The sequence below is a fragment of the Sceloporus undulatus genome, chromosome 2 (assembly GCF_019175285.1).
Source record: "Sceloporus undulatus isolate JIND9_A2432 ecotype Alabama chromosome 2, SceUnd_v1.1, whole genome shotgun sequence".
Classification (NCBI taxonomy): Eukaryota; Metazoa; Chordata; class Lepidosauria; order Squamata; family Phrynosomatidae; genus Sceloporus; species Sceloporus undulatus.
This window is the reverse complement of record NC_056523.1, coordinates 194,714,902-194,742,897: the sequence shown is the minus strand read 5'-3', so window position 1 is coordinate 194,742,897 and position 27,996 is coordinate 194,714,902. Positions and strand designations below refer to the sequence as shown.

The 27,996-nt window shown below is 40.5% G+C and overlaps 3 protein-coding genes across 12 annotated transcripts in view; 2 read left to right on the top strand and 1 right to left on the bottom strand.

Moving 5' to 3' along the window:
• ALKBH7 (alkB homolog 7) overlaps window positions 1-27,996 on the top strand; it is a 511,499-nt gene that overhangs the window by 137,871 nt on the left and 345,632 nt on the right. The window lies entirely within an intron of this gene.
• Window positions 1-27,996, bottom strand: part of RFX1 (regulatory factor X1) — a 156,168-nt gene that overhangs the window by 55,725 nt on the left and 72,447 nt on the right. The gene's annotated exons all lie outside the window — the stretch shown is intronic.
• On the top strand, window positions 21-27,677 carry DCAF15 (DDB1 and CUL4 associated factor 15). The gene is made up of 13 exons (XM_042455725.1): window positions 21-294; window positions 4,869-4,966; window positions 5,108-5,243; window positions 6,574-6,680; window positions 8,287-8,423; window positions 9,425-9,595; window positions 11,279-11,845; window positions 18,107-18,198; window positions 20,328-20,456; window positions 22,452-22,537; window positions 22,967-23,071; window positions 26,673-26,788; window positions 27,545-27,677. Exons 1-13 carry the CDS (start codon window positions 169-171, stop codon window positions 27,595-27,597), a joined length of 1,923 nt encoding a protein of 640 aa, XP_042311659.1. The 5' UTR covers window positions 21-168; the 3' UTR covers window positions 27,598-27,677.

The following is a 27,996-nucleotide window of genomic DNA, read 5'->3' as shown; positions in this document are numbered from 1 at the left end:
TCGGCCTTGTTTTTTTTGACGGGAGCTATTAGCCAATAGCGTTTCAGAAAGCGGGGCTGCCTTTGAGAGCGTAGGCGAATAGGCGCTCGTTCCCGTGCGAGGGCTGGCCAATGAGCATGCGGGAGCGGGAAGGAAGGAGGGCGGTAGCGCGGCGGACGGGGAAGGAAAATGGCGCCGAGCTCGAAACCGGAGCGGGGCGGCGGTTCCTCCTCGGGAGGGAAGCGGAGCTCGGCGGAGTCTGGGCGCGGAGGCGGCAGGAGGGAGCATGTGGTCAGGCAGCTGGAGCGCGTCAAGGTGAGGCGGAGGAGGAAGGAGGCAGGAGGCAGGGCAAGGGACGCCAAGGAAGAAGAAGAAGAAGATTAATAATATGAGAATAAGAATATAATTATAATATAATAAGAATACTATAATAATTATAAGGATATAAGGATATAATAAGGATAATGATAAGAATATTAATATAATAAGAATATAATAACAATGTAATATAAGAATACTATAGTTCTATAATAATTATAATATAAGAATAAGAATATAATAGTTTAATAATATAATAAGAATAAGATAAGAATAAGGATAATATAATAAGAATATTATAAGAATATGAGTGTAATAATATAATATAAGAATATAATAAGGATAAGGATATAATAATAATAACAATGAGAATACTATAATCCCGTAATAATTATAATATAAGACTATGAGAATATAATAGTATTATAATAATATAATAAGGATAATGATAAGAACATAATAATAATAATAATAATAATAATAATATAACAATATATAATATAATAAGAATACTGTAATAGTGTAATAATTATAATATAAGGATATAGGAATAAGAATATAATAAGAACAATAATGTTACAAGAATAACAATATGAATAATATATCAATAATAAAATACTATAAAATATAATAATATAGTAATAATGTAAGAATAATATAATTAATACTATAATAATAATAATATAAGAACATTATAATAATAATATAACAATATAATTATATAATATAATAAAACAACAACAACAATATTTTAAAATGTTACCCCCCCTTTCACCCCTCCCTCAGGATTGAGGCGGTGGTTTACAATGCGATAAAAAAAACCCAATATAAAATAGACATAATATGATAAAATACCAATTCATACCCCCCCCCCCCCCCCCCCCCCTCCCTCCCAACACAATGTCCTGATAAAATACCCTTAGAAATAAAAAAAGTCAAGTTATCAACAATCAGCGGGATGGGCAGGCTGGGGTTTTATATAAACACACACACACGTGTGTGTGTGTATGTATATATGTGTGTGTGTGTGTGTGTGTGTACATACATGCATAAACTGAGGGAGGCTTCCTGTGTGCCTAGGTATATATAGACACCAATTTACACCCTGCAAGCTTGCCCCAGTTTTCTGTACATATATATGTGTGTGTGTGTGTGTGTGTGTATACGCTAGTCCTTCCACATTTGCAGCTTTGACTTTTGCGGGTTTGATTATTCACTTATTTTATTAATATGTTCTCTCTAGGAATATCTAGGTCCTCCAGTGCAACTCTATGGTCAACTTAACCAAAAGTCACACTGAAGGACCTAGAGATTCCTAGAGAGAACACTCCACTAGGCCTTTGTAGCTCCTCCAGGGAAGTTCTATAGCCAATGTCTGGCAGATGTTGACCACAGAGTTGCCCTGGAGGACCTAGAGATGTCTTCTCTCAGGTAAAAACATAGTGTTTTTGTTATTTGAATGTTTTCTATATTCACAGCAGTCCTGTGCCCCTAACCCTAGCAGATGTGGAGGGACAAGTGTGTGATCTTACAAGCCTTTCCCAATTGTATGAAATGTAAATGCTGTTGGTATGTGTGTACTGTACATGTATGTGTATACACACACACACACACACACACACACACCAATTTCCAACCTTACAAGCCTTCACCAATTCTGTGAAATGTAAATGCTATTGGTATACATACACACAAACATATACACATATACACCAGTTTACACCCTTACAAGCATTCCAATTTCTTGTGTGTAGCATTGTATGAAATGTAAATGCTGTTTTTCTCTCTGTACACAGTCACACACACACCAGTTTACAACCTTACAACAAGCCTTCCCAGTTTCTTCTATATGTATGTGTATATATCTCTATAGAAATGTTATTTCTATTTACACACACACACTCTCTCTCTCTCTCTCTCACACACACACACACACTCATACACATGCACAAATTTACACCCTCACAAGCCTTCCCCAATTTCCTTTGCATTGCTGGTTTTGTATGTGTGTTTAAATGAAAGCATGGCCATAAATGAAAGTGTGGGGAAAGGGCAGGGTGCCTGGGAGTGTGTCCTGCTGTCCGAGGGCAACGTGTTGTAGCTTTGATGAGTGAAGAGCCGCAAGGCACTCTTGGTTTCCCTGCAGCAGCTGAAGGCATTGGGGCTGCTGTGGGGGCTTTTTCCCTAATGGGTGGGAAGCACCAATCGCAGTGGGAGCAAGTAGCACACGGTGGTGGATGACAGAGGTGTGTGACACCAGCAAAGATGGAGAATTGATGTTCCTAATAATAATAATAATATGCAAACTAACAGCAGGTCTACGGTAGTATGTATGCATCTATGTGTGAGAGCCCTAGGGGTGCATCTGCACTGAAGAAATAATGCAGCTTGATACCGATTCAATTGCAATGGGTCTGTCCTATAGAATCTTTATATCTGTAGTTTTGTGAGGCACCAGCACTCTTTGGCGGAGAAGGATAAAGACCTCGTAAAACTACAAATCCCAAGTTTCTGTAGGATGGAGCTACAGCACTCACAAGGGATGTCAGATGACATTTTTTCTACAATGCAAGTGCATCAAGGAATAGTTGAGTGAAAAGGTAGGGGATGGAGAGTGAGAGAGAGAGAGATGATGATGAGAAGGCAGCTCTGGTACAGTTTGTATGCCAATATTATTACAAACTCTTAAACTGAAGGAGGGGGTATACATTGCCTCTTAATGTAGGCACAGTGCTGTTTTTGTTGTTGCGTGCCTTCAGTCTGTTTCCAACTTATGGTGACCCTAAGGTGAACCTGTCATGGGGTTTCCTTGGCAGATAAAGCATATGTGAAAATGTTTTAAATAGTGGCCTTGTTTCATTGAGATCTATTGAGGTTCAGTTCTTTCTTAAGCTCTAAGCTTAACCAGGCCACATTCCCATTTACAAATAAATCACTTTGCAATCCGAATCGAGGGGTCGGTTCGGCAGTGGAGCGTGGTTCACACTACATTTGCCTCAATTGCATTTTCTTGCTGCAAAATAAAATAAAATAGTCCACTTGTGGTTCACATTGACGAATGAATCAATTCAAAATGGCAAGTTTACGTGCGAACCATGGTAATTTAAACAAGTTCAAACTGATTTGCGATCCAGTTTAAAAGTTAGTGGGAATGAGGCCCTACATGATCTTGGACACCCATTTTTCTCCCTCAGCTTGAACTGGTTTGTTACAAGATAGAAGGGGGAGAGCTGCAATTAAGGGACAATGAGTCATGCTGTGGTGGAAACGTGGGTGAAAGAAGGGGTTGTGTACCTGTAGGAAAGATGGAGAAACAGTGGGTTGTTTATACATTGGTGGGAGGTGGAACAAGAAGGGATGGTTGTTAATTTTGTATAGTGATGCCCATTGGAAATGCTTGGTCCAAAAGACAGGATATAAATTGTGGGATGGCAAGAATCGCCATGGGTTAGGGTAACATGTGGTACTCAACATGGGCCATGTGCTGAGTCTTTTTTCCATACTGCAAAAGGATCATGATTTGTCTTTCATACTGTGTTTGTCAGTGAAGTACTTTAAAACCTTTTTAATCCTCTGTCATATCGAGTCTTTGTCACAGAAACACAGGAATTGCCTTGCTAGAATAAACTAAATGTCCATCCAGCCAAGCATTTTTGTTTTGTAGCCAGATGCTTCTAGCTCTTAAGCAAAATATGTATAAGGTGGACAGCAGATGGTGAGGCATCAATACTCTCTTCAGATATATATATACTGTGTGTTCATGAAAATTCTTAGCCATTGATCAGACCTATTCTCCATAGACATGCCATATTGTACTAAAAAGACCCATCTGTTATATTCTGAGTATCCATACTTCATGGGAAGCTGGACTTTTGCCAAAAGTTGAGTGAAATGAGAATTGAATCTCTTTCTCTTCAAAACTAAAGAGTCTCTTTTGTTGTTCACTTGCAACCAAAGTGCTGTAGTTGGATGAGGAAGCATTTTTAATGTGTGCGGGATTTTCATAATTAAGCGGAAATGTAAAAAATAAATTGAACAGCAAGATGATATGCTTGTCTTTGAGGGGATGCGACCCAGCAAGCGTTTTGAATCACACAGCCTTGGAATAGGATTTTGTTCTGTTAAATGGTACGCCGTAATATGGCAGTCATAACAGAAGTTTTAACTGCTATGGAGTGGGAAACCAATTCCCTGAGGGCTTTTCACTTCTCCAGTTGCTGATACTAGTCAGTTAAAAGGGTCTCCTTATGCTGCATGTCTCCATTATTAATGTAGTCAATTTCTTGCTCTCCTTTTAAGTTCATTCTTATTCCTTGGTGCTAGCCTGATCCCTGACCTGAATGACAAGATGATACTTGTGTGAACAGAAAGTGTGTCTGGGTTGTGCAGGAAGGCCTTCAGATGACTGGTACCAAAAGTCACATGAAGAGCAAACCTCTTGCTTGTGATACTGTTCTACTTTCAGTAATAGCATCGTGACCCTGATGAGCTCCATTCTCTTTTTCCTCCACTTTGTGGTACTTTTAAGACTGTCAGGAGAATCTCTCTTAATGACTTGATGTATCTTGCAGATCAGCGGACAGCTCTCACCTCGCCTGTTCCGTAAACTGCCACCAAGGGTTTGTGTGTCGCTGAAGAGCATTGTTGATGAACATTTCTTATGCGCAGGGTAAGATTATGGTGTGTTATCCATTGATAGATCTGTCATGGTGCTGTCCTCTTTCCTTGGTGTGAAAAGATGAATTGTATCTGTGAAGTGTGAGAGTCTTGTAACCAGAACCTGATTTCCTTTGTCTTTTTTGCATTGCAGGCACATATTCCTTGGCTTTTCTAAGTGTGGAAGATATGTCCTGTCCTACACTAGCAGCAGTGGTGATGACGACTTTTCCTTCTATATCTACCATCTCTACTGGTGGGAGTTCAATGTTCACAGCAAACTAAAAATGGTACGGACCATTGCACGTGTGATGCAAAGAGCATTGAAGAAACACTTCTTGTGATTGTAAAAGTTGGGGCAAGTGACTTGACCTGCAGAATTAAGCACAATTTTGGTGGAATTCTGTGGAAGGCACTTCATAGCTTCAAGAAGCAGGCAAGGGCTCCTCTGTGCAACAGGAGGCAGTTAGTTTGATCTCTGTGCAAGAGTGGAGATGAAATCCCATTTAGTAGCTGGGTGCTCTGTGTGTGTAACATCAGTTGCCTAAGCCTAGAGACTTTAGTTCCATGCGCAGTTGCAGCCCAGATGACACTTATTAACATAAGTATGGAAGCCAGTATAAAATACTCCAGCATGATGTTTTGCTGTTTTGTCTTCATGGTCATTAGAATACTACTCTCTTGATTCTCAAACATCTGAAAGCTATAGTTTACCAGTCTTTGACTAACAAAGACCTTCAGGTTTCTAAAAACAAGTGATAAAGGCTGTTGTCTTTAAAATGAACCATTGTTTGCAATGTTTGTCGCATTATTCATGTAGTGCTGGTGGCAAAGTTCCTGTACATTTTGGAGCATTTGTCTGCTTTCATAATCATCACTTATTAATTATGTTTATGAAATTTTACATCGTGTCTAGGCTAGATTTCAAAAGTAGGTATGTAGGGGATTCTATGGCTGCATCGGCACTACAGGAATAGTCCGGTTTGACACCACTTTAACTGCTGTGGCTCAATGCTGTGGAATTCTGGACAGAGAAGGCTAAATATCTCACAAAACTAGAACTCCCAGAATTCCAAAACATTGAGCAGTAACAGTTAAATTTAGCTCAGATTTGATTAGTTTTGCAGGCTTTTATAGCAGTCAAGATAATATTATTCTATTAACTCTTTAACCCTAGCCTTGAGCATATAGCATTGCATATTTAGGTGAGAAAATTAGTCTCCTCTGTATGGAAGCAGATTAAGGTTAGTCCTACTTTGTAGCTTCATTGAATCAGATATAGCAGTGATGGCAAACCTCTGGCACGCGTGCCAGAGGTGGCACTCAGAGCCCTCTCTGTGGGCACATGTGCCGTCGTCCCAGCACAGAGTTTGACAGAGTTACTAGAAAGCCAGAGGGACATGGCACTTTGCAATCAATAAGTGGGTTTTGGGTTGTAGTTTGGGCGCTCGACCTTGAAAAGGTTCACCATCACTGAGATATAGTATCACGAGCATTAGCTACCAAAACAGACTAATGCTGAAATAATATTTTTTTCTGTGTATCTTGCTGTTCATTGTTCCTGGCATCTCGCTTGTAAAAACTAGCTAAGTTTCAATAAGTGTTTTGTTGCTCCTTCAGGTACGCCAGGTTCAGTTGTTCCAAGATGAAGAAATCTACAGTGACCTTTACCTGACTGTGTGTGAATGGCCCAGTGATTCCTCCAAAGTCATCGTCTTTGGTTTCAAGTAGGTTTTTCTTAAATTAAAATTGAGACAGTGGAATGTGCTACTTCAGTGTCCCATGTTTCTGAGAGGCAGCAACTGGCTATATTTGCTTGAGGCATTCTGGGATATTTTCTGTTGTGTTTTGCCATGCTAAAAACTGTAGATATGTAAGTGCATCACACTCCTACACTTTAAACCAAATTTATGACTTTTACCAATATATATCAGCCTGGCAAGCTAATGAAAATGTGGAACTTGGCTAATTCTGTGCTGCAATGAAGTAGGCTTATGATAAAAGAGATAGATGAAAGTCAATTTGGGAGCTTTTACTTTTATCACCAACTAAGAGCAATTATTAGGGAAGTGTAATGATTAGAGGAAGGGCTATAACTAAGAAATGGAGTATATATAGCTAAATGGAGCAGTAATTAGCAAGGTGTATCACTGGGCTTAATAAATGGCCACTTCATTTGTCTATGCCAGTGGTTCTCAACTTTCCTAATGCTGCGGCCCTTTAATATAGTTCCTCATGTTGTGGTGGCCCCCAGCCATAAAATATGTGTTTTCCGATGTTCTTAGGCAACCCCTGTGAAACGGTCGTTCGTGGATTTGATTATTCACAGACTTTATTAATATGTTCTCTCTAGGAATATCTAGGTCCACCAGCACAACTCTGTGGTCAACTTTTACCAAAAGTCACACTGAAGGACCTAGAGATTCCTAGAGAGAACACTCCACTAGACATTTGCAGCTCTTCCAGCGCAGTTCTGTGGTCAATGTCTGCCAAATGTTGACCACAGAGTTTCAACTGGAGGACCTAGAGATTCCTAGAAAGGTGTTCTCTCTGGTAAAAACATCGTATTTTTGTTGTTTGTGGTTTTTCCACATTCACGGGGGTCCTGTGCCCCTAACCCCAGCAAATGTGGAGAGACAAGTGTACTGTTACCCAGTAGGCTATTGATTTTGGCATGATGTAGGTCCAAAACACAGTGCAGAAATAATCTGCTTTGACACCGCTTTAACTGCCCTGGCTCAATGCTAGGGAATTCTGAGAACTGTAGTTTTGTGAGACATTTAGTCTTCCGCCAGAGAGCTGTGGTGCCACAATAAACTACACTCCCTGGGATTCCTTAGCACTGAGCAAGTGCAGTTAAAGCGGTTTCAGACTGGATGATTTCTACAGTGTGTTTTGGAACTTAGGCGGGTTACAGACCGCCCTTTCCCCGCTGTATCGGGGCCTCAGCTGCCAGACCGGCAGCCTCCGAGGCCCCAATCCGCCACTTTCCAGGCCGCAGGGAAGTGGTCGTGATGTCGTAATGGCGGCGGCCATGTGGAATGGCCGCCGCCATTTTGTGCACGCTCCATGCGTGCTAGGGTTGGGAGCGTCCGGAAAGGACGCTCCTTTCTAACCCTAGTACGTGTGGAGCGCATACTTTTAGGCCCATCTGTAACGGGCCATAGTTTTTGAGTTCATGTGGGTTTAGGATCATACAGCAGTTGACTAGATTGCTAATTTAGCAGTGTTCTTCATTTGGAGGCTAGAGCTAAAAAGTGCACATTTTGTAAACTGTTCTGAACACACACAGGGAAAGTAGAAATTATTTCTACTGCTTCTTTCCTGGTATAGTACTCGTTCAGCCAATGGGCTGCTCATGAACATGATGATGAGTGATGAAAACCATCGGGATATCTACATTAGCATGGTTGCCATGCCTCCTCTTGTGCACTGTTCAAGCTGCAGGGATATGGCCATTGCACATCCAGGTGAGTGAGCAATGACATTGAGGGAAATATTATGGCAGGGTGCTCTGAATAATGGAAGCACCCAAAACATAACTAATGCATCACCAAGATATTCCTGTACTGTACATCATTTTTCAAAAATATTTAATACTAGCTGTTCCCAGCCACGTGTTGCTGTGGCTCAGTCTGGCTAAATGGAAAAGGGAAAAAGTGAAAGTGCACCTTTCTGAAATGTTGAATTTCACAATGCTTATGGGTATACAATATTTTTTGTTGTTCCATTGTCTGTGTAGATTTAGAGATTGTCTGGTTTGCCAACTCTCGAACACGCAACATATAATTGTCCATGTGAGAAGCGATCCGTGTCTAGATCTAAACCACACAGGTCTAAAGATTGGCCCTGAGCTTTATTGATGGTGATTGCAAATACCAATTGAATATTTAGTATAGCATGTGTTGCTGTTATGTCCAACAGATGGTGCTCTTTTTTTAAAACATATTTTTTCCTGTCACAGGTGTGACATCTATATAATAGGTATGTGTATATAAAAACATGCGTGTATTTGAATGGGACGTTTTGTCAAAATTTCAAAGCAGTCAGTGAAGAACTTTTGGGGATTTAAGATTTTGAACACATGAACATTTACATTTTTATTTATATAGAAAGAAGAAGATTGGTTTTAGTTACAGTTATTTATATGGCGCACTACATGTTCCAGTTAATGCAGCCACTGGTCAACATAGGATGTTGAAGATGTGTAATAAATTTATCAAAAGCCAGAAGATTCTTGTTTTAACTTCAGAGCTGGGTCTGTTCCAAGACTCAAAACACTTAATTTCCTGGGTCATTCTGCAGAGATGCCTGTTATTTTAAATCTAGAAATGAAGTCCCACTGGCTCTTTTAGGAGAAAGCTGAATGTCCTAGGAAGTGTTTGATAAAGAATAGCTTCCCATGGCAAACTAATCACTGTGTTCAGTTTGTCTTTCTTGGTTCTGATTCTTGTTCGTATACTTTGCACAGGTGATCCAAATGCCAAGTGTTTGCAGCATGGATTCATGCTACACACTAAATACCAGGTGGTGTACCCTTTCCCCACATTCCAGCCAGCATTCCAACTTAAGAAGGACCAAGTGGTGCTGCTTAACACCAGCTATTCTCTAGTGGCTTGTGCTGTTTCTGTGCATACGTCAGGTAAGAAATTGGGAAATTGTGTATGATATGGCACTTCATGAATGCTTTTCTCTTTGGATAATCTGCTTAGTTATATGGAAGGCTAGTTTTGAGATTTCCAGTTACTACTGAATGATACTGTTTCAAATTTCACATGCCTTGGTTGTCCTAAGAAACTAGAGAATTCATACATAGGAAATGAATTAAGTTTCAGAGAAACAGCAGTAGCCTATTGTAATGTAGCTGCTTTTGTGCTTTTTATGGGCAGTTAGCTACATTTATTAGAACCTTAACAAAGACATTTACTTTTGGGGAGTGGGGGACATAGGTTTTTCACCTTTCTCACTGAAGTTTGTTGTACATGTAATCTACACAGCTATTTCTAGATAAAAGCAAAAATCCCCAAACAGACAAAAAAGCCCCCCAGAAAAAAACCTTGTTGTACATCGTAGCCTGCATTTGCTCCAAGTCAATGTATAAAAAAATTAATTGGTCTTGAAAAGCATCTGTTGTGAAAAACTCTGATGTGATGAAGATGAGAGAAAGAATGAATCATTTATAAGATCTTTGTGTAGTTTACAGAGGCTGGATGGCCATCTGTCGGGGATGCTTTGATTGTGATTTACTGCATGGCAGGAGGTTGGATTGGATGGCCCTTGTGGTCTCTTCTAACTCTGATTCTATGACAGTTTTGGCTCCATTGCCATGCTGTGCGGCACTTAATTTTTTCCCCTATGAGCAGACTGGATGACAGCTATTTGCTTCAGTGGGAAGAAGTAATTGGATTGCACTCAGAATTTACTGGAGGAAATAATAATAATAAAGTTTATTTATATTTCCTGCCTCTCCTAAGGATCGAGGCAGGATTACATCAATAAGATAATACAATAATATAAATGCAATTGAAAAAACACTAATACTGAATTTACCACATTCCTATTAGTTCTCTAAAAATCAGTTCATCGGTAGCCAATAATCATAGTCGAGAGTGGAACATCATCATAAGCTTTTATATGGAGTCCAATGGATAAACCCGCTGGAAGAGATCCGTTTTGAGTGGCTTCTTAAAGGCTTCTAAGGTACTGATGAGATGGAACTCTTCCAGTTGGCTATTCCATAATTTTGGAACCGCAGTTGTAAATACCCTATGGGAAGTTGTCGTTAACCTAGTATTGATGTTGAACATGTTCCCTGAAGACCTCCCCAGTGACCTCAGGCATTAAAAATCAAGATTTGTCTATATTGGTTGGTTGGTTTTGGTCAAGTAAAACATAATATAAACCAGTTCACCTACACCTGCCTAATAACCATTTGTATCAGATCTTTAAATGGAAATGCTAAGTACTAAAACAGATGTTGGAGCAGTGTGTATGCTCTGGCTCTGAACTACGCCAATTTTTATGCATGATCCTGAAATGCCCCTTCTCATAGCTGTGAAACATGTATAAACAAGAAGCAGTCTTGAAGACTGGAGGGGCTGAGCCTCTTCTGCTCTGTCGCAAGGAAGAGGCAGTGAGTCCTAGAAATAATAAGTTCCCTACATCTTAACACTACACCTTCCTAGAAAGAGAGAGCAGTTTATGTTATCCAAGTAACTTTTAGTCAAATGAAGCTACTTTTAATAGTGATTGGAAAACATTAGCAGATTTACTACAAAATTTAAATTGTATTCAGCCTTTCAGATCTTCTTTTGTTTCTTTTCAGATGAGGACAACTTTTACCAAATCCTTTATGACCGAAGTCGCCAGGCCTGGCCTCCTGCTGGGGATGTCAGCCACACCACTCTTGTGTCTCAGTGCCCTGTAGGCTCTGAGAAAGTGCTGGAAAAAGACAGCTGCCCTTGCCGGAGTGGAGCTGCTTTGCAGCAGCGTATTGCTGTACCTTTACAGGACATTGAAAACCATGACTCACCTGCTGTAGCTATGGCTAAGGAATTTGTTGCAGACATCCTCCGGAGGGCCAAGGAAGCCAAAGGCACTGCCCCAATGGAAGTGGAGTCAGGAAGTGGGCTTGAGTGCCTTCTTGACTCTGGTCAGAGCACATTAACTTCTTGGAGCCTAGGGAAGACTCCAGGAACTTGCTTGCATGGAAGTGGCACCCGTAGTTCCACACATTCTGTGGTAGACAGTTTTTCAGATTCAGGTGGGTCCCCCAAAGACTCTTCCAGTGCCAGCTCTGAACTGGAAAGCCAGCCTGCTGAGCCAGGCTATGTGAACTATACCAAATTGCGCTATGTCCTGAAACCCAGTGACTCGTCTGAAGCAGAGGATGGTGAGTGTGACTTGAAAATTAAAGATGAATATGTGAGGAATGCAAGTGGCAGGGATTTGATGTTCTAAGACTGGGGCATGAACTTATCATCTGAGTAATGAACATTTTCATTTCTGCAGTTGTTCTGATGGAGCAGCACTCTTTCCAATGGAATGCCAGTGTATGAGACACACACTGCTTTGTTTTGACTTCCGGCATAGGTTGTTGTTGTCTTCAAGCTTGGGAATGTTTAGTGTCACTGTGTTTTTACAGCTATAACGAACGGTTTCCTTCCTGTATTATCTCATATCTTTAGTGGGTTTTATGTCTGATTCCCCCTTTTTTAAAATTTATTTTTATTGCAATTTTAATACAACATAAAATAAAACAATATTCATTATACATTAATCTTCATACATTCATTTTTACACACATGCTACATATAACTTCACTGTAATATAGCACAGTAGGTTTGATTTATTGCTTCTCCACCAACTGAGTCATAAATTCAATTATATCCACTCCTTCCCTTAACTTCTGATCCCCCTTTTTGAGTCAGGACTGGGAATGGATTTGATACTAATATTACTGTATGAGGAGCCTTTTATCTGGAAATATTGTGTATAACATAAGGATTTAAAAACTTCCCTCCACCTTCTGCTTATGTATGGCCCCATACAGACAGGCTAAAATAAAGCTGCTTCAGGTCACTTTGGAGGTATGCTGTTTAAATGATGCACTCTAGTCCTTAGGACTGAGTTGTGGCTTTGGCGCGGCTTCCGGACTCTTAGGATCCATGCATCATTTAAACAGCATGCTTCCAAAGTGATGCGAAGCAGCTTTATTTTGGCCTGTCTGTACAGATCCTGGTTGCTTTAGGCTTGAATATATGAAGTGGTACCTGTTGTTCCAGTGTAACAGATAATACACCAAGTTACGACGTTGTTAATGGCAAAATTGTCTTCAGCATATCAAAATCCTATGAATGAGAGACTCCCAAGTCAATAGCCCTACTCATGTTGCAGACTCAGGTCAGCTGTAGCTTCCTTAAGTCTTTCCATCTGTACTTCATCTTCCTTGTTTCCTACTGCCTTCTACCTTATTGTGTTTTCTAGTGAGTCATGTCTTCTCATGATGTGTCCAAAGTACGACAGTCTCTGTTTAATCATATTGGCTTCTAGGGAGAGTTTGGGCTTGGTTTACTGTACCCATTTATTTGTCTTTTTTGGCAGTCCATGATACCCATAGAACTCTTCTTCATTATCACATTTCAGATAAGTTGATTTTCTTCTTATCAGCTTTATTGACCAGTTTTCACAACTGTTTGTAGAATTTCAAAATGCAATGACATGGACAATCGTAACCTTATTGTTCAGTGATATATCTTGACACTTCAAGATCTTGTCTAGCTCTTTCATAGCTGACCTTCCAAATCCTGGTAGTCTTCTGATTTCTTGACTGCTGTTTAATGACTGATTCAAGGTATGGAAAATTTTGAACTGTTTCAGTGTCATCATTGTCTGTTTAAAGTTATATAAATCATCTGTGGTCATTATTTTTGTTTTCTTAATGTTCCAGGTGTAAACCTGACTTTGTCCTTTCTTCAGTAATTGTTCCAGGTCTTTGCTATTTTCTGCTGGTAGTGTGGTATCATCTGCATATCTTAGATTGTTGATGTTCCTTCCTTCAATTTTCACACCTCTTTTCTCAGAGTCTAATCTTCCCTTATGTATGATATGTTCCACATACAAATTAAACAGATAGGGTGAAAAATATGGAGCCTTGCCCAACCCCCTTACCAATTGGAAACCATTACATTTTTTCACATTCTTTCCTGATAGTAGTCTCTTGTCCTGAGTAGTGGCACTCTCATTCCTATAAAAACAATCCATAGTTTTTCATGATCTACACAATAAAAGTCTTTGCTATAATCTATAAAATAGAGGCTGATTTTTTTCTGACATTCTTTGGTGTGTTCCATTATTACAATGTTATTCCTAGTGCCTCTTTCTTTCCAGAACCTAGTTTGGACACCTGACATTTCTTGCTCCATGTATGAAAAAGTGTCTCTTTCTTTTCTTTTCTTTTCTTTTCTTTTCTTTTCGTAGAATTTTAAGTATCGCTTTGCTGCATGAAATATTAATGCAGTGGTCCTGTGGTTACTGCAACCTTTGGGGATGAGACTATATCTTCTCCATATTTGTTGACAGCTTTTAATTAGAACTAGTGTAGATCTTGTTTCTGTAGCTTGAACCTGTTCCTGGTGAATTATTTCTCCCAAGCGTTCTTGAGTTACAGCTCTCACTTTAATTTCTAAAATTGTATGTTCACCTTCTAATGTTCTTCCTTTAATTACTCTATCATCCTTTCGTCTCTTTTCTATAGTTCTTCAATGTATTGATTCAATTGGCTTTTTATTTGTGGGTCATGTAATGTGTTCCCCTGCTCTTCACAGAGCATCCTTACTTTTGGTTTAAATTTCCCTTTGATTTCTTAGATCTTGCAGAAGATGTCTCTTGTTCTTGCTTTTTATTCTCATCTTCTGTTTCTCTCCATTGGTTATTATAATACTTCTTGTCCCTGTGCACAAGTTGTTGGATAGTTGTATGCAGCAGTCTGATCTTATTTTTGGCTGCATCTGCACTACAGAAGTAATCCAGTTTGACACCGCATTAACTGTCATGGCTCAATGCTATGGAATTCTGGGAACTAGTTTGTTGTATCAGAGCTCTCTGACAGAGAAGGCTAAATGTCTCACAAAACTACAATTCCCAGAATTCCATAGCACTGAGCTATGGTAGTTAAAGTGGAATCAGATTGGATTATCTCTACATTGTGGACACAGCCTGTCTCATTTTACTTTTGTTTTCTCATATTTCCTTAACTGTTTGAAGAGTTTCATCTATTATCCATTATTGGAGCGTCTCTTTCTTTTTGGCTGCAGATAATATCTTTTTGTATCCCTCCCTTACAATGTCCCTGCTTCAGACCTCTGGTTCCTCTCAGTTAGGCCTATGAGTGCAAATTTATTTTTAGATTGTCTTTACATTCTACAGGAATATTTTTCATGCTGCTCATCTTGCAGAGAATGGAGCTTTTCCATCTTCTGCTTCCAATTATGTAATCTGTTTGATTTCTATACTGGGCATAGCCTCTTTGGTTATTTGAAAAATGTGTTTGTGATAAACAAACTATTGGCCTTGCAAAATTCAATGAGTTGTTCTTCATTTCTTGATCTTAGGCCAAATTTTCTGCTCTGTTTCTTAGTTTTGCATTCCAATCACCTGTAACTAATACAGTGGTGCCTCGGGTTACGAAATTAATTCGTAACGCGGCCGCTTTCGTAACCCGAAAAGCCTTCGTAAGCCGAATTGCCATAGGCGCTAATGGGGAAAAGCCGCGATTCCGTGCGAAAAAGCCGAAAAAAGCACCAAAAGTTTTTTCGTAACCCGAAAAAACATTCGTAACCCGAAACAATAATTCCCTATGGGATTTTTTCGTATCCCGAAAATTTCGTAACCTGGGTATTTCGTATCCCGAGGTACCACTGTAAGTCCTGTTTTAATACGCAATCAGTTTCCTCCTGGACTCCAGCATAAAATCTTTCAGTTTCTTCTTCTTCTGTCTCTGTAGCTGGAGCATAAACTTGGATTATGGTTATATTAGTAGGTTTTCCTGAAATCTTACATACATGATTCATCAGACTTTGCATTCTATCTTTTGACTGCTTTTGCTACATCTCTCCTTAATGTCACCCCATTTCTTCCCCAGAGTTTCATTTACTGTGTAATTATGACTCAAAATGTCCCATTCCTCTCCACTTTATCTCCCTTTATACATTCCATTTCTTGTTATATTATGTCTAACTTCCCTGATTCATGTTTCTCACATTCTGTGTTCCTATAATGTGTGTTATGCAGCTTCATGCTTCCCTTTCACTTTTATGCATGTTAGTGGCTAAACATCTTTTCACCTTCAGTCAAGTTGCATCATTAGCCAAAGTCCTACTTGTTGTTGCCCTCTGCTGTACCCCAGTAGCTCTTTGAGTGCCATTCGACCTGGGAGTCTCATCTTCTGGCATTATCTTGTTTCATTTTGGAATGTCTCATCATAAGGTTCTTTTGCTGTGAAAACTTCAAAAAAGGTTTACTGTGTCTCCCTGTGTACAGTACTAATAAGTGTTAGCTATGGTGCCAATGCTGTCATCTCCAAGAGCTCCTCCACCATTGTTACCCCATACCCCCAGTACTACTGCTACTCAGTTGCTGTTTGGCACATTTTGTCTGGCTCCAGGCAAAAGCCTGTCTGACACGGCAGACTCTACCAGCAACACTGCTACCATCAGCATAGCCTCTTGACTCGCAGGGACACACGGTCCCACCACCGTGGAAAGGTAGCAGCATTAACCTAGTAAGGATTCATAATTCTAGCCCTGCTCTTGGAACTAAATTCCATGTTTAAACATGTATTTATTTTATTATTTTTCAGCAACCATCACCATACAACTCTAATAAAATAAAACTAGATTATTAGTATGCTGGCTGATGTAACCCAGAATATCATAGAATAATAGAGTTGGAAGAGACCGCAAGGCCCATCCAGTCTAACCCCTGCCATGCAGGAAATCTAATTCAAAGCATCCCTGACAGATGGCCATACAGCCTCTGTTTAAAGACCTCTAAGGAAGGAGACTCCACTACACTCCGAGGAAGGAGTGTGTTCCACTGTCGAACAGCCCTTAACTGTCAAGAGGTTCTTCCTAATGTTGAGGTGGGACCTCTTTTCCTGCAGCTTGCATCAATTGCTCCATGTTCTAGTCTCTGGAGCAGCAAAAGAACAAGCTTGCTCCCTCATCAATATGACATGTCTTCTCATGGAGGAGTAGCTAATTCCAGACTGTCTGGTCCTTTCTGGTCAGGAAAACCTCTTGCTCCCTATGATGCTGAAGTGTAGCTACCTGGGCCTTCAGCTATTGTACTTTCTCTTTTAAGAGTGCTACCAACTTGCACTTAGTGCAGGTGAAGTTCCCCACATCTGTGGGCAAGAAGACAAACATCCCACAAGTGTTGCAGGTGACTGCAGCAGGACCTTTCAGTGTCCATACTGAAAAGTCTTAAGGAGGCATTGAACAAGACTGAGCTTCCCCTGTTAAACACCTGTGTAAAGAACCCCTGTGGGCCTGGCCTTTGTCCCCAAACTCTGTTAAAGAGCTCAATCAACTGGGACTCTAGTTATGTAGAGAGCCTCTGGCTACTAGTTAGTTCCTGAGGCAAGTCTCTGACTCATTTCCTCTGAGCAAGTCCCCACAAGCCCCTTAAGGGAGTACCGGTAGTGAAAAGTAAAGTGTAAAATTGAAGGAGATGTCCTCCAACACTGTGCCCAGGTAACAACTTCTCTGTACTCCAAACCCTCCTTGGCTATAAAAAATTAAAATGAATGTGAAAAGAAAAATTTGCGCAACTCTACCAGCAGTTCTGTAGAATGAGTCTTCTAGCTCCTCCTCCTCCCAGTGACCAAAAGAAATGGCTCACATTTTTAAAATGTTAAGCTCTTACCCAAGCAAAGTAGACACAGAAAACCAGGGTCCTCTTTTGCAAGGAGTGTCCCAGAATTCCTCTTTACTTTACTTAGGAAATTTTAAGATTCATGAAGGTTAGGATTTGTCTTCTCTGTGCATGCATTCTAAAACATGCCACTCCATGCCTATTTATTCTGAGTGATCTGGCTGATCTTGTCTGATTACATAGGAAACAGAGTAACATTGCTCAAATCTTACAAAGTGAGATTTTGTCTTAGCTCAGTGAGTTGCATTCTATCAATGATTACCTGATGCTTTTGATGTCTTTCCCATGAGACTGACCAACTGGACCAGTTGCCATCGTAATATTTATATTCAATATTTAATATTTTAATTTAATATTTAATATTAAATACAGCAAATGCTGCACTCAGTTTGTAAACCATTTGGAGTTTGTGTTTCCTCACCACTTTCTCTATTCTGTCTGTGACTCCTTTGATGTATGGTAAAAATACCTTCCTTTCCTTTGGGTGGTTGTTTGTCTTCACTCCTATGGAGTGCCCAAAATACCCACAAAAAACTATGGATGCCATCTGTGAAAGCCTTCAAATTCACATAAGTTTCTTTTATCTACAATTCTCTGATTGTTTTGTCATTTTCATTTATGCTAATAGCTAGCTTCCTGTAAAGGAGTTTTATCTTGAAATCTATTTCTTTTGCACTTTGTGCATTTACCCTTTGCTTGGCCACTCTCTGTGTTTTAGAGTATGAAGACGACAAGATCTCATTGCCATTTGTTGTGACAGACCTGCGAGGAAGGAATTTGAAGCCACTGAAGGAGAAGGCTGTTTGTCAGGTGAGAGTAGTTTTTAAAAACCACTTATCACCCTAAGAAGAGCTTTTGCTTTTGACAGAAAGGAATGGTACTAAAGAAATACTCTTGACTGGAGATCCAACATCATTAGTAAAATTATACTTCCTACCAGCCTTGGGTTTGACCTGTGATAGCAAAGATGATTTGAACTCATCAAGAAAATATTATTTATATCATTGATTTAAAACAAGCTTTCCATATGTATACAAATGTTTCTTGTCTGTGTTCTGGTGTTCTGTTCATTGTACAGTATTCAGCTTCCAATTTATATCTTCCTTTGATCTTAAGTTTAAATGCCAGTTTTTGTTTCTATGATGTTTACTACTTGATGATATATTCTTTGTTTGGTGTGCCAAGCATACTTGAAAGGGTCGTATACACTTCACATGTCCAGGCAAAGGAAGAGAAAGAAGAGCAAAAATCCTGTTCACATGTCCAGGAAAGGCTGGGATCATGTGAACAGGATTTTTGCTTGGTACTGATGACTTGGTTTTTACTTTCATTTAATTCTCTTCATTTGCCATTCCAACTGTCTATCCAGTGAGTACCGTAAGTACGCAGACCCAAACATCCAAGGCCTTTGCATTTGACAAAGCTTTTCCACCTTCTGTCTCACAACTGTAGTTACCTTATCCCGTAGTCTGAATGTTTCATCTCTGTTTACTTCACTCTTTTGTTTTTCAGCTATCCTTTATTCTTGGCTTTATTGTTACCTTGTCTATGATACTGTCTTCTAAATACTCTAAGGACACTACAGAAAGACAAAAGCAAGGAGATTGTGGTGTAGTAGATTAGGATCATAGAAGAAGCATCCAGTTCATACTTCAGCAAATGTAACCAGAGCATTCTCTTATCCTGCCTCTGCTGACTCAAAGCAATACCACTCCCTGGCAAGCTTAGTAGTCCACCAAAGCTCAATTGCTCAGGCCAACTCATTGTGGTCTCAAGATGATCTTGAAGGCCTGGGCACCAGAAATATTACTTCCCCATACAAGCACTTCTGATCTGGTTGCCATTTATAAACCATTCCAAACTCCTATCTGGTCAGCAAACAGGCAGACCCAGTCATCCACAGTCTTTGCATTTGTGACAGACATAATATAGAGCAAGACAACCTCTATATTGAGAAATAGGTCATTGTACAGTTTCTAGTTAGGGAACAGCAAAAAACCACAAAAAGTCTTCAAAGTATAGTTGAAGCCTTCCCAAGATGCCATGAAACCCTGTCTGAGACTTTGAAGCTAACCTCTTGGACAGTGGAGGTTTTTTTGTGGCAAGAGAGGTGTACCTGTAGGTATCATATGAGTCAGGCAGCATGTTGATGAATGCTTTAAAAATGAAAGATCCAGGTTCAATCTATGTGAGGGTTAATATCTGTTCATCTCCCTCAGAACATGAACTAAGCTGATAGAATCATTTTGAAAAGTCATATTGAATAGGTCCTCAATGACTGCACCATATGAACCTATTCATTTATTAAATTTATAACTTGCTTTCTGTCAATATATGATACTTCAGGATATAGGTGCATCAAACAATTTGAATGATCTATATGTGTGTCAAAAAACTCCTAGGTGTAGGAAACTGGAAACACTGGAGAGAAACCAGTACACAATTTTTCCCAATGTGTAAAGATTTTTGATCGGCTCCTTGCTGTTGGTCTAACCACCATTTCAGTGGTTCAAAGTTGTTTTACAAAATGTCTTTAACTGAGGCTATCGCTTTTGAGTTTATGGCAGCTTCTGGTTGTTAGTATATACTTGAACATTTAATTGTCTTGTAGCCACCATGATGTTGCCATTGCCTGTGTTTTTGTAGGGCTATGGAGAGTTGTAGTAATAACTGGAGGGTTGCCTGATTCCCAACCCTGCAAAGGGGATTGAAGTAGATTTTATAGTCAAAACCTAGCTGGCTATTCGAGAAATGTGGGGAGAAAGAACAGTTGAATGTTACCTGAAAAGCTACTAGTTTGTGAACAGGAGTGTGTATAGTGTGCATGATGTAAACCTGAGAATTAAGAGTTGTCATTTGGCTGAGGATCAAGTTCACAAGAGAACTGGTGATGGAGAGGCTTCTGCTGTATTCAGAAATATTTCTACTTTCCTTTCCAGGGACAATACTTAACAGTGGAGCAGCTGACTCTGGATTTTGAATATGTCATTAATGAGGTGATCCGGAACGATGCCTCATGGTCCAAGCAGTTCTGCTCCTTTAGTGATTATGACATTGTCATCTTGGAGGTAGGAACATGGTGTGTGTATGATCAGAGCATCTGCCTCATTTGGAGACAAAGGGGACCATATCTATACTTGCCTTTGAGGATCCTATCACTATCTCCTGGCTTGAGAGCTGAGAGAGAACCTTACCTTCTTTGTGCTTAATTTTTGGTGCAAATTTTTTATTGTTGGTTTGGTTTGTTTATTTATTCATTCTTTCATTCATTCAATTTGAGACAAAGTAGAAAGCATTTTAAATAAAATACCTAAAGTATGTTTGCTGGCATGCTTTGCTGGAGTAATGTCACTAGGGCCTTCAGCACTAACCTGGAAATTCACTCCATGCATCTGAGGAAGTAGACCAAGTCTAGAAAAGTTTGTGCTACATCTTTTGCACAGTTAGGGGCTATACAGACTGCCCCTTTGGGGTGGTGTGAAGCCGCTGCTTTACTGGCTGGATCGGTGCCACAGCAACTGGATGCCGAGGCACCGATCCAGCCTCCGTAGAGCACAAAAAGGAACCAGAAAACCAGGTTCATTTTTGTGCTCTCAAAGGGGCGCCATAGCCTCCGCCACGAGGTGTGATGATGCCCCTTTGGCGTTGCACCATCTGGGTGCTATGCCCGAGGTGCATCATCATGGCGCGTGCCGTGTAGACGGCATGTGCCACAATGACACCCTGCCAGTGGCAGTAGGGCTCAGAGCATGAGACTCAGTTATTGTTAACTGAGACTTGTACCTTATGTGTATGCACTTGGAAGATCTAGAATATCCCTGCAGGTTGGGTTCAAAATATTTTTCTCCTACATATAAATAGTATGTGGCTTAAATGTGCTGAGGTGATTTTTGAAATGAAAATTTTTGTACATTTTGAGAAATAGGCTTTCCTTCATTTCAGGTGTCAGTGAATGTTTCTAGTCTTTTAAATGTCAGGACATGAACATACATGATTGGGTTTCAGTAATTTTGATACAAAATAGGTAGGGGGGCAAGTTACAACTGGCCTTAGCAGGGCTGGCAGATGAGCATAGAAGGCATCTCAAGTAACTGTCCTGTTGCCGCCTCTTTGAAATGTTCCGGAGCAGAGCATGTCAAGCTATCTGATGTGTGAAACTGGCAATACTTCCCCCTCTTTTAGCCACTGAGCCAGGTAGCACCACCATAATTTCTCCCCATTTGCTACAGTTGTTTTTTCTTTTCTGAAAACTCACCAGGGAGTGGCAGCCAGTGGTTTGTGGATTGGCACTGCTCAAAGAGAACCTCAAAGCAAGACTGATCCTTTCTCTTTCCCAGTTATTGTGGTCATCCCCTCTGACACTTGCTTTTTATTTACATTTCCAATTTGTTTCTTAACACATGTTTTCAAAACAGTTTGCCTGTAACAGAATGATTAAGAAATGTAAAACATGTAACAGTTTATAAAACCATATTTTAAAAGAATAAATCTCAAATGCTTGCCAGAGAAATCATGTTTTCATTCATCTGTGTAGTATGGGGAAGGGGGACATTTTTACTTCCCATCAAACCATCCACCCCATTCCTTCATTTTAAAATATATGGTGCTCCCTGCTGCTCATTTACTAAGAGGCATACTCAACATACCAGAAGTGATACTATTGCTCAGGTTCCAGTTTTAATAGAGGAATCAAGAGAGACTAAAATATCCCAATGGTCTCCCTCACATTTCTCAGAAAACCCCCTCCTAAGTTCTTCAGCCTGTTGGGCTTGATTCTTCCCTAGCCATGAGTGAAGAGGAGGTGGTCATCATTATGGAGGGAGGGAGAATTCAGTCCCGAATAACTTTTCTAGAGACAGTGTAGCACTCTCAAACCAAGAGGTTAGCCGTTAGTCCTGCTGTCTAATTCTGTAGATCATAATCCTGCTATCATATTCCTGTAGAAACAGTACAGTAGAATAAACATAATTTGTTCATTACTCACTGTTCTGACCAGTTCATTTTTTGTTTGTAGACTCAGCCACAAGCGAACTCTTAAGTATCTGCCTTTCCCATCTTTCTAGGTGTGTCCAGAAACCAACCAGGTTATCATCAACATTGGTCTCTTGCTCTTGGCTTTCCCTTCCCCTGATGAAGAGGGACAGGTTAGGTGAGTCCAGTCCATTACCAGACCCACCTTGGTTTGCTACAGTTTTGCTGGTTGCTTGCCATATTTATTATGCTTCTTATGATATGATTTTGGCACACAGCATGAGAAGTTGTTGAAGCAGAAGGGAGTAGAATAACATGGACTCAGGGAACAAGTATTCCAAGAGGAATTAAAGGTCCAGGGTTGAACAATTCAGAGAAACATTGGGAGCCAATGTGATGTAATGGTTAAAATGTCAGAGTGGGATTAATTACAGGGTTATTGGGATGGAAACAGGGGACTTGTTAACTTGGGCTGATATGACATAATACCACAGAGGGTTGGGAAAATTATGTCAAGACATTTATTCTGTGTACATGCCATTTGCCAGGGTGGAGGAAGGGCTTACAAAGTTGTATGTCTAAACTGACTCTCTGGTACTTTGTGCAGGCCAAAGACCTATCACACCAGCCTCAAGGTAGCATGGGATCTGAACACTGGCATCTTCATCACTGTCAGTGTGGGAGACTTGACAGAAGTCAAAGGACAGACTAGGTAAGGGACTCTTGTTTTCTGTGCCTTGCCCCAAGGTAAGCTGTCTCCTGTATGAATCTTTGTGTACTACCATATATACTTGTGTATAAGTCAAGCTCATATATAAGCCAACCTTGTGTATAAATCATCTTCATGTATCATGTTGAAAGCAGATACATGAGGTAGATGGGGCGGCCTAAATTATACAATTTGATATGGCCTGTAGATAAGTTGAAGGTAAAACTTAGGGACACATTACAAAGGATGTAAAGAATGAAGCAAAGGAAAACAGTGGCAAAGAACTTAAATTCCAGCAGGCATGACTGTTTGCACTCATCCTAAAAGCTTGATGCATAAGGAGGGAACCATGGTAAATGCTGGTTGTGCAATGTATGTAGGAGGGAATCAGGCATGTAAAGGCAAAACTTAAGGTGCAGTATTACAGTGGCCCTTTACATTTGCTGATGTTAGGGGCACAAGACCTGCATGAATGTGGAAAAACCACAAAAAGCCACTATTTTTTTCCCTGAGAGAACATCTCTAGGAGTTTTTAGGTCCTCCAGTACAACTCTCTTGTCAACTTTTGCACAAGGACCTACAAATGCGTAGAGAAGTGTTCTTTCTAGGAATCTCTAGGTCAGTGATTGCCAAACTCTTGTCCTCCAGATGTTTTGTATTTCTGCTCCTAGAATTCCTAATTGTTGATTAATCTGGCTGGGGCTTTTGGGAGTTGAAGTCCAAAACATCTGGGGAACCAAGGTTGGGGAACCACTGCTCTATGTTCTCCAGTGTGACTTCTGTTGGACATTGAATCACACTGGAAGAACTAGAGATTCCTAAAGAGATCATAATAATCAAATCCATGTATAATCAAATTAGCAGTCGAAGCCACAAATCTGGAGGGCTGACTGTAATTCTTATCAGCAAAGGAACCATCCCCTTCTCTGAGTAGAATGGTTAAAGATAAGAGCTTAGTCTATTTTGGCAGAAACTAAAAGAAGCATCAACCCCCTCTACTCTCATGGTGTTCCTTGGAGGGGAAGTGCCAAAAAGCTGGCACTGCCATTGTTTCCCACCCAGGCATTCAAAAAGGCCAGAAGTGGCGCCATGGCTGAGAATGTAGAAGGGGGTCTGTGCTTGTTGTAGGTTAAGACAAACTAAGCTCTCACCTTTCACTACTCTAGGCAGAGGAGGGGAGGGTTCTTTTACTTTGATTAAAGCTAGGGCACAGCACTTCCATTGAGTGGTGGATAAGTCATCCCAGGCAGTTGAGCGGCAATGTGTTGAACATTGTAATAATGCCTGATAAAGGGAGCTTTGCCTAGATTGCCCCTCAACTTTTACTTAGCAATTACTTTTGTCCAGAGTTCCTCCACCAGTTAGCAGGTACAAGAGACAAGGTTTCTCTGTAGTGCACTGGAACCCCTCTCAAGAGGCCAGGTTGGCTTGATTCCTGAGTTTTGTTTAGGTAGTTAAAATGGTATCTCTTCAGTAGGTATTGTTGTGGCTTGTTTTTGTGTTTGGTTTTCATTTTATTCTACATTTACTGGATTTGGTGTAATAAATAGTACATCACTTTGAGGGTTCTTGTGGAAAAGCAACGTATAAGTCTTTTAAAGAAAGAAAATATCAAAGCAGCACTGCTGCTCGATCCATGTTCATTTATACATTTGACAGGTGGTGTGTATTCACAGCATGAAGCTAACCTTACATTTGGCTTTTTAAACTGTTTTCCCCTACTGTTTCTCCTGTCTTCTACTCCTGTTACACCTTTCAGAAGTTGTTTTGCTTTTTAGACTCGCAGATTTTCTTACTTTGCTTGTTTCCCCTTTTTTGTTTATGGTCCTATGTTGTTGGTGTGTATGTTAAAGTCACTACTGACTTATGGTGCGCCTAAGGCAAACTTATTGTGGAGTTTCTTGGCAAGATTTGTTCAGAAGGTGTTTGCCTTTGCCTTTCTTTGAAGCTGATAGTATATAACTTGTCCTAAGTCACCCAGTCAGTTTGGGTGATCAAGCAGGATTTCAAAGCCTGGTCTCAGGAGTTCTAGTTCAGCACCAAAACTACTACACCAGGTTGGCGCTATCTTTCTACACATTGATAATAAAAATTGTTTTTGTTTTTTTTTACAAATGCCTATTTAAAAGCAGATAGAAAAGACAAGATTAAATATGAGTCCTATATTACTCATTAATACTGTACTGTACTTTTTTCCTGTTTTGAAAGAGGCATTTGCCAAAAAGAAAAATCTGGCTGAACCTGTCACCTTGGTTTCTATGTACTGGGTTTTGCACTCTTTGATCATCTTCAGTGGAAGTTAGCCCTTCCTTCTGATTTCTTTTTCTCCTCTTCCCTGGGCCTGTGGCAAACTGTGTACATAACAGTTTTTTCCCATAGGACTGAATGGTAGCCATTCCTTTATACTGGTGAAAGGAAGGACACCAGTGGGTTAGGGAATAAATCTGTTTCTTCCCCTGTTAATTTCAGATCTCAATTACTATTAAAGAGTAGTTACTTCTTCTCAGCAGTTCTGTTTGCTTAGTCCTGTACCATGCAGGACATATTGACAACTGGGCTTCCTGTCGAGATTCAGATTCTTGCTAATTAGCTTACTTGCTGTTCACTGCTATGATCTTTGGAATAGCGGTATATAAATAAAACAAATTATTATTATTATTCCTGTGACATAGAAAGGTTAAATGAATAAACCTACTGCTTGCCCTAGGTATTGCCATCTTGTGCTTTAATTTAGATATTTAAGTTCAAATCTTTTTTCCCCTCCCATCTCTTTCACCATTACCTGTGGTGGCAAGGACAGATGGAAGATGTAGCTACAACATCTGGAAGGCCACACATCCCCAGCCTTCTCTTACATGGTCTCCTTCTCTCATAAAACACATTGGTACCTAAATGCTAGTCCCTGGGCTTGATCTTGTAAATTGCTTTCCCAACATACTGCCTGTCTTGCAAGAGTCAAGGAGTTTACTGAAGCCAGCCATGAAAATCACATTGATACAGATCTGCATTCTGCTGGTGACTGTAGGCACATTACACCTGTGTTTGTTTGCTTTTGGACCTTGCACAAGGATGTGTTCGGGATCATCTACTTCAAGACCTCCATCCTGTCACACAGCAATAACTGGGGGGGGGGCAGCTCCATTTCTTCAGCCATTGATTAACTTTGGGAATGTTTCAAGCTCATTCCAGCTGCTCTTAAGCCACCAGAAGAGCCTTATGCTGAAAAAAGAGGTTGTTCCTTCCTGATTCCATACACAAGAACATCTTGAAGCTGGACCTGTACAGCTAGCTGATCAGTGGCTATGGAAATAGAGCAGTACCCAGATGTTTTACACCTAACCTGAAGGCATTTTTATGCACTGTTTTAATTATATTCAAGAAACAAAGGTTGTGTACATTGAACCATCAGAAAGCAAAGATAGCACTAGCTCAGCCACCCAGCAAATTTTAGATTTTGGAGTACTTGAGATTTCAGAATTCTGGACTAGGAACACATTACTTTTCTGTTATCCTGTGGGCTCTGCAGAAATAGCACAAATCTTTAGGGACCCCCAACTTGCAGACTATACTTATCCTATTGGCCTTTTCTCCCCTTTTCTCTCAGTGGCAGCGTGTGGAGCTCCTACCGGAAAAGTTGTGTGGATATGGTAATGAAGTGGCTGGTGCCAGAGAGCAGTGGCCGTTATGTCAACAGGATGACCAATGAGGCCCTTCATAAAGGTACCTCTTCTCAGTTCTTGACTTGGATTCCTTTTAGCATCTACTAGGAAGTGTTTTGGCCTTAGTTGGCTGGATGGTACTGAGCAGCCTGCTTCTGGACAAAGTAATGAATTGGACATGGTACTTTGTGTACCTGATGCTACTCAGTGCAAGTGCTCACTGTATACACAATGAATTCCCAATACACTTCTGCATTTTATGGTAGGGACATACCTCTAGGACATGAGAGATCTTATTCCTGCTTACTTGGTTGCTTGAAATTTGGTTCTCCATGGCCTGTTACAGACAGCCACATAAAGCTGCTTCGAGTCACAGTGGAGGATGGTGTTCAATGATGCATGCGTCCTAGAGTCCAGAAGTCGCACCAAAGCCACACTCCAGCCTAAGGACTGGAGCGTGGTTTGGTGTGGTTCTGGACTCTTAGGACGCATGCATCATTGAAACACCATACCTCCATGGACTCGAAGCAGCTTTATTTGGGCTGTCTGTAACAGGTTTTCCTCACCTCCATTTGCATTCAAAGAGAGCTTTGGCTCATATAGAAATGCCAGTTATTGGCCATGTTGACTTGTAATTCCAGAAAAGGAGGTCACACATTCCTTATGTTCTGACCATTACCATGGTGCTCCTAAATGGTAATCTGTTGGATTCTTGGCAGCTTCTATCCTCTGGTGTTTTGCAAGGCAACCTGTTCCTGAGTTCTGTGAGGCTGCACAGTGTGTAATGTAGCTAACTTGCTTGTCTCTTCCCCCGCAGGCTGCTCCTTGAAATTCCTTGCAGACAATGGCGCTACACATGGATTGTCTTGAAGTCAGGTTCAAAGAAGCTTGCATCAGTAGTTCATTTCCTGCCATATTGTGTGTCAATTCAACTACCTCCTTGTTAAAAGTTGTTTTTAATTCCCATCCTTTTGACTCAACAATTGCCCCGCTTACCTTGATTGTGTTGGACTCTGTCTGTGGATAGATCTGCACCCTGTGCTTCAGGTCTCTGCATATGGGATGGGACCACAAGCCCACTTCGATGCTCTGAAGAACTGACTTCTCCTTTTAGGCTTGTCTTCGGGGTTGGACCGCATAAGTTCTAGCTGAGCTTGTGCACTCCCTAGAAAGCAACTCCTGTACTGCTAGGAGCCTCCCACTTAACCGCATCTGTCTACTCTGTGAAGCCACAAGGAGTGTTCAGCAGGTGCAGTCTTCCACAGGGTT

Bases quoted from the DNA above. Each gene is read 5' to 3' on its own strand.
- DCAF15 (XM_042455725.1), top strand. From the start codon at position 169: ATGGCGCCGAGCTCGAAACCGGAGCGGGGCGGCGGTTCCTCCTCGGGA. The intron at 5,244-6,573 runs GTACGGACCATT...TTGCTCCTTCAG, and splicing joins TTCACAGCAAACTAAAAATG to GTACGCCAGGTTCAGTTGTT. The intron at 22,538-22,966 runs GTGAGTCCAGTC...TACTTTGTGCAG, and splicing joins GATGAAGAGGGACAGGTTAG to GCCAAAGACCTATCACACCA.